The 10,241-nt window shown below is 59.1% G+C and overlaps 1 protein-coding gene across 1 annotated transcript; it reads left to right on the forward strand.

Annotated features, from left to right (window-relative positions):
* The first annotated feature begins 7,579 nt into the window (after nucleotides 1–7,579).
* LOC140258726 (noggin-2-like) lies at nucleotides 7,580–9,491 on the forward strand. Its single transcript, XM_072349317.1, has one exon. The coding sequence runs from the start codon at nucleotides 8,185–8,187 to the stop codon at nucleotides 8,806–8,808; it is 624 nt and encodes a 207-aa protein (XP_072205418.1). The 5' UTR covers nucleotides 7,580–8,184; the 3' UTR covers nucleotides 8,809–9,491.
* The last annotated feature ends 750 nt before the right edge of the window (nucleotides 9,492–10,241 follow it).

Consider the following 10,241-nt stretch of genomic DNA (forward strand, 5'->3'; position numbering starts at 1 on the left):
GGGGCAGAAGGGGAGAGGTGGGTGGGGATGGGGGGTGATGGGGATCTGGGGGGCTGGGGGTGAGTGGAGTGGGGATGGGGATTGCATGGGGGTGGGACGGGGATGGGGATGAGAGTGGAGATGGTGATGGGGATACGGATAGGGGTGGGGATACAGAGGGGGTTGGGGATGAAATGAAGACAGCATGAGATGGGAATGGAACAGGAGTGAGATGGGGGTGGCAGTGGGAGTAGGAGGGTGGGATGAGGAAGGGGTCAGAAGGGGATGAAATGAGGGTGAGGCAGGAGGGGTCTCATCTGAGTTCCAAGGAGTGCAGAGGTTTATGGTGAATTTGTGACCACAATATATATATATACATTTAATACATTAAATGTCATTACTTACAACAGAATAAATAAATCAGTGATTTTAGATAGATAGATGGATAGGTAGACAGGTAGGTAGGTAGGTAGATAGATAGATAGATAGATAGATAGATAGATAGATAGATAGATAGATAGATAGACAGACAGACAGACATAGATAATACACCAAAACCCCACGTAACTGAGTGACTGAAGGGGAAGAGAGCAGCAAAATACGCACTGGTCACTTTCCTCTGTCTCTGTCTGCACTGATAGCTCAGCCCAGGCTGCAGCTCTCTCCTCTGGAGGTGCTCCCTCGTGCAGTGGGGCAATGACTGGTAGCAGCCCTGCCCTCCATCCCCTCGCTGTGCCACCAGCCTGAGTCAGAGCTGCTGAAAGGAAGAGGGCTGCAGGAGCACACCTGCCTGGGGCCATCCTCCCTGAGCATGTGGGGCAGCTGAGGTGGCTCCATCCTGGCCAGTGATGGTGCCGTCCTGCAGGCAGGTACTGGCTAGGAGCACTGCCATAGCCCTCCCTTTCTGAGCAGTGCAGGCTGTGGTGGCTCCCCGAGCTGCAGATTCTGACGTGCCGGCCGCTGCTCAGCCTCCCTCTGTAAATCTGGCTGATCTCTGCTCAAGCCGTGTGTGTTTCTGGCCCACACGGCATCCTGTGGCAGCGAGTCCCACCATGTAATTACACATCGTGTCAGGCCGCGATGCCTTTGGCCAGCATGGAACCTCGGGCCGGCTCAGCTCATTCATTCACAATCTCTCCTTGTAACCTCAGCTTCCTGATTGCAGTGGCACTCAGTGAAGCGCTGGGCTCCTGCAGGCCGTGCAGCACAACTCTTGCTTTTACTGCATTATCTCATTCAACACGTTCTTTGTGAGCTGACTTGGATAACCCCGGGGCTGTCAGTGCTTTCCATGGTGAGGTGCACCCAGACAAGGCACATCCAGTTCATCACTCCCCCACTGGGCAAAAGCTGCAGCCCTTCGAGATCGAAGCCCAGGTTTCACATCAGGGCACTGCAGAGTGCAGAGCTGTGTGAGCCCCCACTGCCCATCCCTGCGCTCCCCTCTGCTCAGAGCATCCCTGCAGGCAGCAGGAAGGTCTGGATGGCCCTGAATGCAACGTTTGAGGTGAGCGGAGCGCTGCTTTTTGCTGTCGGATGTGGAGGCTTTGCCCAAATTTGGGTGGAAAGGATGGCTGGATCCACTCCGGGGAAAACAGAAACATCTGGGGAAGTTTCATTTCGACATCCAAAAATAAAATAAAGTAAAAAAATCATTCATATTTCGGTTTCGAAACAATATTTTGAGAGCAGATCTAGCTCCATTATTTGTGTGTGTGTGTGTGTGTGTATATTTAAAAGAGAAAATTGAAACCAGAACCTTAATGGACCATTTCCATGCGAAAAGACCTTCTAGAGGAAAGAGAGGAAGTGCTCGTTTGGATGAGAAAACCCAGAGCTTTTCCACCCGTGACTTTGTGTCTCAGCCGCAGAGCCCGCAGCTCTCAGCGCTGCAGGACGAGGCCGTAAGAGCCGCGCTGTGCCTGGCCTTGTGCCTTCCCACTGCTGCTGTCCCCAATGCATCCATGCAGACAAAGGCCCCGCGCTGGCTGTGCCGTGTCCCCATGGCTCTGCTCTCGGGCTGGTGTCAGCCCGGCCCCGCTCTGCTCACAATGAGTGACAGAGGCTGCTGGTGCTCCGTGTGCCTGTAACCCAACCTCAGCGGGATTTGGGAAATCTTACAGTGCTTTAAAAAAATAAGCAGCCGACTGGGCGGGTGGGTCCCAATTTATGGGTAAATACGGGCAAAATGCAAATGCCTTCCATAGGTCTGCCCATACCAGCAGGGCTGGGGGTCCCTGGGGGAAGCTCTGGCAGCAGTGGGGGGCATGGAGAGAAAAGCGCAGTGCTTCGGGCTGCTCACTTTGGTCAGAGCTGATGTGATGCGGAGCTGTTGTTCAGTGCTGGGTTTTCTCAACCAGGAACCTGGGGAGAATTTGGCACCTGCCCCCAGAGCAGCAGCTGGCTGGATGTGCTCACCTGCAGGGACTGCACACACCTGTAGGAGTTCCAGCCTGTGCCCAGAAAGCTGAGATGCTGCTGTCAGCCTTGCACTAAAGGACCTTTGTTGGACATACAGCCTCATCTTCCTCAGATGAAGTAGATGGAATTTGCAGACTGGAGTGGGAATACCAGGGAAGCACCTGCAGCAGTGAGCTTCCTGGTAGCAAGCCTATGAAGGAAAGTAGGAGGTGGGAGCCTCACGGTGCTGCTTTCTTTATGCAGCAGACAGAGGCACAAGCCTGGCTGAGATGCTCTGCCATTGCACTGGGTTTAACTCATGCTTTTTAGGTAAGCCATCACAATTCACTTGTGGTGAGCTGGGGACAAGAGCTGGACTTCAGATGCAGCGTGGCAGTTCATCCTGTCACCCTGTGACCTCAGCACAGAGGTCTCCCAAGTCAGCTGTGTGTTAGGCAATGCCAACAAATCAGGCTCTGTGGAGCTGAGTGCAGGTGGGTGAGCCCTCCAAGCTCTCCCTGTGCCCCACAGCACTGCTGGAGCTCTGTCCCACTGTGTCCTGGCTGTCACCAGAGCTGGAGCTCTCTCGGGTGCCTCTCCATTGCACAGTGGTTGCAGCCACAACCCAATGTTCCCAGGAGCATCACTCAGGAATGGCTGCCCCTGGGTGGCATGGGGCAATCAGCAGGGCTCCTCAGAGTGGTGAAGCAGGGGAATGAAGGAGCAACAAACCCAGCAGGGCTTTGTGGCTCATTGCATTTGGTTGACACCAGCAGCAATGAGCTCTCCCAGTGAGTGGCCCAGGAGCTCTCCATCCAGAAGGACTCCCTGGCACAGCCATCCGCTGCGGTGGGCCACATCCCCCAGGTGTGCTCCGGCCCTTTTATTCAGGACATTTTCAAGAGCAATCTGCACTGAGCAGTTCTCTGCCTTGGACTAGTGCTGACAGCCACTGCCACGTACACTGTGACGTGGCAGCATTGCTCCGTGTCAACACATGTGGTGACAGATGTATGCCAAGCGGGTAGAAATCTCTGAGCTCCGTGTCGTTGTTGTTTTTTGCTGCTGGAGTCTGTCCAGGGGCCACCCCAGGTCCCTGCACGGAGGACTCTCCCCAAGGAAACGAGGGTGAGTGCTGAGGACGCATCCAAACAGCCCAGCTCCCGAGGGCTGCAGGGGAACAAAGCCATCCCACAGGGACTTCTGTGCTGGAATTGTCTCACTTGAGGGCAAAACCACAACGGTCCACAGCGACTGATGTGTGAACAGCAGGATATCAGCTGGGAGCTGCACAGAGCTGCCCCCTCTCCCCATTGCAATGTCCAGACCTGCCTGGAGCTGCACAGAGGCCACCAGCACGGCTGTCAGCTGGTGACGTGCTCACTACTCATGGGCTGAGAGCGACAAGATACAGCCTTCTGCCCAGTACAACCTCCCAAATCACGCTGGGCGTTACCTGGTTTGGTTTTCCAGACTTTTGGCCCTAACAAATTGGACATAATCAACCCCAGGCTGTAAGGGAGGAGGGAGGCGTACCCCCTTAGGCTTCCTTGCATGTAACAGAGATACGGTCGGTTTTTCTGCAGCATTCAGTACATCTGGTGCAACTGGAAGTGTGCCAGGATCTGGGCAGCCCCTCAGCTGGGACCAGAGAAGCAATTGCTGGGCTCTCAGGGACAGCAGGGGCAATGGAGCTGCAATGGGGGACAGCAGTACGGGAGGGCATGGTGCTACCACCAGCACTGACACCACAGGTCTGCGATGAGATGGGCAGCACTGCAGGGCTTTGATGTGATGGGCAGGTTCCCAGTGGCTGTGGGGCTGCATGGCACAGTTGCACAGAAACTGGCTGATAACAGTCCAGGAGAACAGCCTGGATCACAACTGGGTGAAGCAGTGAGGGATGGGGAGCAGAATCGTGATGCCAAGCAGAATAAAGGCACCACAAACTGGAAAAGCAGAAAAATGCTTGGCGCTTATGGTGACATTTTTGCCCCAGGGTAATCTGGCCAACTTGAGGCACCTGATTCTTGCTCCTGACCTCTGGTACACAGCAAGGCACGGCCCATCCCAGCAGGGCTCTGCTGTGTCCCCTGGCACGGGGCTCTGGGGCAGCCGCTCTGGCCACAGGATCCCTCCTGCTGGTGGGGAGCTCTGTGGGTGCCTCCATGGCCCCCTGCCAACCACTTGCCATGGCAGACTTTGAGAGCCGCTCCTTTAGACGCACTGAGGAGAGCAGGGTAATGTATTTCTACTGGAAAATAAACATATCTCTAATGAAAACCTGGTGCACCATCACTGAGTTCTTTTTTTTCTTTTTTTTAAGTGAAGATTAGGGCTTTCGTCCTGTCAGAACCAAGCCTTTCCCCATGCTTGCCATGACAGCCCATCAACATTATTTCTCAAGCATAAAGAGAGCCTGACAAACTTAAACAAGCACATAGAAAGCAACAGAAAACCCAACAAAGATGAAGGACGTGACTGGGAGTTGGCTCCTCTCCTCTCCTCTCCTCTCCTCTCCTCTCCTCTCCTCTCCTCTCCTCTCCTCTCCTCTCCTCTCCTCTCCTCTCCTCTCCTCTCCTCTCCTCTCCTCTCCTCTCCTCTCCTCTCCTCTCCTCTCCAGAAACAAACCAGAAGGTGAAACACCTTTTCAGTGGAAAAACAATGTTGCCAAGACAGTATCTCTGGTGTTTCACACTTACTAGGAATGCACGTCCTTGAGAAGCCTGTCAGAGGGCACTGCTTAAGTTCCAACTGGGAAACGAAAATGCTGTTCTTTTAACATCACGTCTTTCTTTCTGTAAGGAACTGCTTTGATAAGGCTTTTCTGTGGGTGATACACGGCCTTTCCAACTTCAAATCCTTCAGATAAAGGCTAAACTGTGAGCTGGACTGCACAGAGAGCAGCAGGAGGGAGCGGATAGGAAGTGACAGCACCACTCGGCCTGCCAGCCGTGCTCACAGCCACGGACAGGACTGTGCCCCAGCACCCTGCTCCCAAAGGGACAAGGATGGGGTGGAGCCTCAGCAGCCACCTGGGAGGGCAGAACAAACCCTTCCATGTCCTGTCCGGGGCTCTGTCACTAGTTCTCCACCTAGAAAAGCTGCTGGGGGGGGCAGGGGGATGTAGCAAACCCATTCCCGGCTCTCTCCCCGCACCTGAGATGTGCCAAGCACCATTTTACCTGGATTCTGCCTCCAAAAAGGATAACTTTTCCAGCCCTCCCGCCCACCTCCACCCAAACCCCACGCGCTCCCCAGGGGACGTGTCAGTGGGGCACAGTCATGCCCAGAATGAAGCCACCTTCCCCTGCTGCGAACGATGGAGAAGCATGTTTATAAAGTCCGGGAGACAGCTGAAGGAATTAAGTTACTCAAGTGCTTTGGGATCCTTCAGGATGAAAAATGCTGTATACATGTCGGATTTTACTCTTACAATTACAGTCAGATGTTAATCCCCTCACCGGGATTTGCTAACACGGCGATGCCAACAGTGGTACATCTCGCTGAGTAATTGCCCCCTTCCTGGCGCTCCCCGGCGCTGCTTCTCGGGGCTGTTTGCTTTAATTCTGACACCGCTGAGACCCTGAGACCCCCCCTCGGTGTTCCCAGCCCACAGCGGGCGGCAGAGCTCACATCTGTGCTGCCAGGAGGGCTCGGGTTCAGCCACCACCTCGTGTTGGGCGCAGGGGGTTGGCAGTGGGAACACTTTGCTGGTCGCATTCTGTACTGAGGGTGGACGACACCGACCGCTTCTGTAAATTGTTTTGAGTGCCGACTGGAGATGTGCACGGTTTGGTCCTTCTAAGTGCATCTGTGTGATCCGAAGGGTCGAGGAAAGGCGCAGAGTTCCACACAGCAGGGCAGCGTGGGCAGGAAGGCTGAGCAGGTCCATACTGGGGGCTCTTGTACCCCATGCCGTGAACACCCCTGGGCTCCCCAGGCCCGGCTTCCAGCCCAGCACATGAATCTCTGGCTCAGGGCTGGGGTTTGGAGCCGTCCTTTGGGGATTCTGTTCTCTGCTCTCACCCGATAGCCAAGCTGGGCGTTTCTGGGATGACAAAGAGCCATGACCAGCAGTGGGGTGTGTTGGTTGGCACCGGCATGACCTCGGCAGCAGCTGCAGCCCCCAGCGCACCCAGTGGGTGCCAAGCATGCCCTGGTGAGAAGCTCGCAGGGCAACGCGCCGTCCCGCTGCCCCCCGGCCCCACGGGTCTCCGGTTATCTCATGCCTCTGGGAGAGAGTGACTGGCACGGGCAGGAATGTTCTTACACTGTCAGCCTGGAGGAACCAGCTGTGTGTCCAATTTCTGGACGGGGTTCAAGCGTGAGCTCAGCGCCGAGCAACGTGGAGGTAAAGGAGGTAAGAAGGGTTTGGGTTTTCGCTACACTGACGCTCACCGGGCTCCCACCCCACCCGTCGAACCTCGGAGGCCGCGGGCTCAGACCTCCCCGACAGGTCTCCATAACCCCCCCAACGCCGCGCAGCGAGGAGAGCGCCGCGCCGTGCTCGGAGTCGCGGGGGAGCGGTGGGAGGGAGGGAGGGAGGGAGGGAGGGATGGATGCTGCGGGGCGGCCACGGGGCTCCCGGCGGGGGGTGCGCTGCCAACCGGCCCCGAGCTGGGAGGCGACCGCGGGGACGCCGCGCTCCGCATCGCTCCGGCCGGCGGCTCTCAGGGCGGCGGGGCGGCGGCAGGTGGGGCGGCCGGGGGGCGGCGGGACCCGGCGGAGCGAGCGGGGCTTCGCTGTCACTCAGCGACGGCGAAAGTGACAGCGGGGGCGGAGCGGCCGCGAGCCGGGCGCGTATTTAACTTGGGCGGCGAGCGGAGAGCGGCAGAGCGCGGCGGGCGGGCGGCGGGACCGGGGAGTGCGGGGAGCCGGCGGAGAGGAGCCCGAGAGAGACGAAGCGGGAGGCGCCCGGACGGCGGCGCGGAGCGGGGAGGCGCCCGGAGCAGCCCGGAGCCGGATGCGCTGAGCCGAGCGGCGAGCGGCATGGGCCGCCGGGCGTGCTGAGCGGAGAGGAGACCGAGCCGGGAGCGCGCCGCGCCGCCGCCGGGGAGCCCCCCGCCCAGGATGCCCCGGGGGGCCGCGGGCCGCCCCGGCCGCCCGCTATGAGGAGCAGCCCCGGGGGGCCGCGGGCGCTGCAGCCGCCGCCGCCGCCCGCCGCCGCCTGAGCCCGCGCCCCGGCGGTGCCCGCGCAGGGGCCGCCCGAGCCGGCCGCGCCGTCGTGACCCTCCTCCCCGCCCCCTCGGCCGCCTCGCCCGGCTATAAAGGAGGGTTTTATTCTCGGGCTCCGGTCTCACGCCAAACCCTGTCACACCGTCTAGACGAGCTGTCGTGGGGCTCAGCCCAGCTGTCACCATGGCGATGGAGACGAGTCCGCTGTGAATTTTGGGGGGAGAGCGAGAGCGAGCGAGAGCGGCGGCGGAGGAGAAGGAGGAGGAGGAGGAGGAGGAGGCGCGGGAGGAGGAGGAGGAAGGCTCGGCCGCCGCCGTGCCCTGCCCTGCCCGCCGCCGCCGCCGCCGCCCGCGAGGGAGGCACGGACCCCCCGGCGCTCCGGGCCGCGGCTGGAGCCGGCCCAGCGGGGAGCCCCGGGGAGCCAGCGGCCGCCGAGCGCCTCAGATGCGTCTGTCACACAACGCCGGCCGAGCTATTTAAAGTAACGGGCCTCGCCGGACTTTGTCTCTGCCTATTTATGAGTCCCCGGGAGCTGGCCGGCGCCGCCGGGCAGCGCTAGGAGCCGCGCCGCAGCGCCAACCCCGCGGGGACGCCAGCGCCGAGCCGGGGGCCGGGCCCGCCCGGAGCATGACGGCCATCGGGGCGCTCCTGCTCTGCTCCTGCCTGGGGCTGCTGCGGCCGGGCGCCGGGCAGCCCTTCCTGCGGCTGCGGCCCTCGCCCAGCGACAACCTGCCGGTGAAGGACATCGTGGAGCACCCGGACCCCGAGTACGACCCGAAGGAGCAGGACCTGGACGAGCGGACTCTGCGCAAGAAGCTGGGCAGCCATTTCGACCCCGGCTTCATGGCCGTGGCCGTGCCGGGCCCCGCCAACGCCTCCGCGGGCGCCGAGGCGGCGGCGGGGCGGGCGCGGGCGGCGGAGCTGCGGCGGCTGGAGCGGGGCGGGCCGCGGCTGCGGGTGGGCAAGAAGGCGCGGCGGAAGGTGCTGCAGTGGCTCTGGGCGTACACCTACTGCCCCGTGCTCTACACCTGGAAGGACCTGGGCGTCCGCTTCTGGCCGCGCTACATCAAGGAGGGCAACTGCTTCGCCGAGAAGTCCTGCTCGCTGCCCGAGGGCATGTTCTGCAAGCCCGTCAAGTCGGTCACCAAGACGTTCCTCCGCTGGCACTGCCAGGGCTGGTCCAGCCAGAAGTACTGCACCTGGATCCCCGTGCAGTACCCGCTCATCTCCGAGTGCAAGTGCTCCTGTTAGCACGGCCCCGCGCCGCCCCGGCCCTCGCGCTGCTCTCTTTTGCTCGGCCGCATCTTCCGAGGGGGGGGGTTGTCCGTCCGCCCTCCCCCTCGGGGCGAGCGCGGGGCGTGATGGGGACGGGGGGTCGGGGTTGGGGGGAGGAACCGGGTCTGACTTATTTTAATGTTATTTTATTTGAAAGGGGGAGAAGCGAACCCAGGAACTGCAGGGCAGGCCAAAGGCACAGTAAAGCACTACAATCAGATGTCTATTTTTATACGTATATAGCCTTCTAACGAAAGGGAAATAAAATAATAATAATAATAAAAAAAAAACCCTAAAAAAAAAAAATAAATAAATCCCAGCCGTGTAAATAGAGAGATTTTAAAGGAAAGGGGGAAATCGCAGCTGTCGTTGTTTTTTTTTTTTTTTAATTATTATTATAATAATTATTTGTTATTATTATTATTTTTAAAGCATAGGACCACGTTTTAAACCCGGCCCCACCGAACCCGAGCGTTCCCCCCGCCCTGGGTGGGGGGGAAGGAAGGGGGGGGGGGCACAGATATCTTGTCAAGATGCTTTTAACGGTGGGAAAGGAGCAGCCCTGGCGGGGCGGCAGCGGCCCTGAAGGCGGCCGATCCTCCGGGCTGTGTTTTCCTCTTCTTTTTTGTCTCCTTCAGACGTTGTCATTGGCGTTCCGGCTCCGGGGGGATGGGGGGGGGGTTAGAGGAGGGGGGTGTGGGGGGTTAAGTGCATAACAATGAATTAAGGAGGGAGTTTTAAAGAGAAGTGCGGCTCTATGGCAGAGTGGAACCGTTGTTGTTGTGTGGGAATGCGTTTAGAGTCACGTAGGGATGCTACAGGGAACCTCTGTGTACAGTCTATTTATTTTTAACGTTTGTGTATAGGAAAAAAAAAACAACAACAAAAAAGACCTAGAGATTATGCCAGAAACTATTGGAAATGTTTACTTGAATATTCCTTTCAAACAAAACCAAACACATATCAATGTAAATAGGAGCTATCAGTGATGGAATCGTTTTTAGCAATAAACTCTATCTTTGAAGCTCGCCGCCCGCAGCCCCACGGGGTCACGCAGGGAGTGAGGGCTGAGCCGAGCCCGTGGAGCTGCGTGGGGAGCGCCGGGCTGCGGGAACCCCCTGCGGTCACGGCGGGGCAGGAGAGCAGCGCGCGGGGCAGGAGGTGCCGGCTGGAGCCGCTGGGAGCTCCCCGCGTTGCTTCGCCATCCTGGGCTCCTGCGAGCGCTGCGGCTGGAGGATCCGGCTCAGGTTGAGGATCCCAGCCCAGAGTACCCGGCTGCACGGCCATGAGCCGCACGACAGACCCGGCTGCAGCAGGGGAGGATGGACGGCAGCCCCGTGCCTGCCGGGGAGCAGCCGGCACACCCACATCTCCCCATCGGCGCTGGGCTCCCAAGCAGCACCCATTGC

This window comes from Excalfactoria chinensis, chromosome 14 (genome assembly GCF_039878825.1).
Source record: "Excalfactoria chinensis isolate bCotChi1 chromosome 14, bCotChi1.hap2, whole genome shotgun sequence".
Taxonomy (NCBI): domain Eukaryota; kingdom Metazoa; phylum Chordata; class Aves; order Galliformes; family Phasianidae; genus Excalfactoria; species Excalfactoria chinensis.

What these genes read in the sequence shown, in the direction of transcription:
- LOC140258726 (XM_072349317.1), top strand. Translation starts at nt 8,185, where the DNA reads ATGACGGCCATCGGGGCGCTCCTGCTCTGCTCCTGCCTGGGGCTGCTG.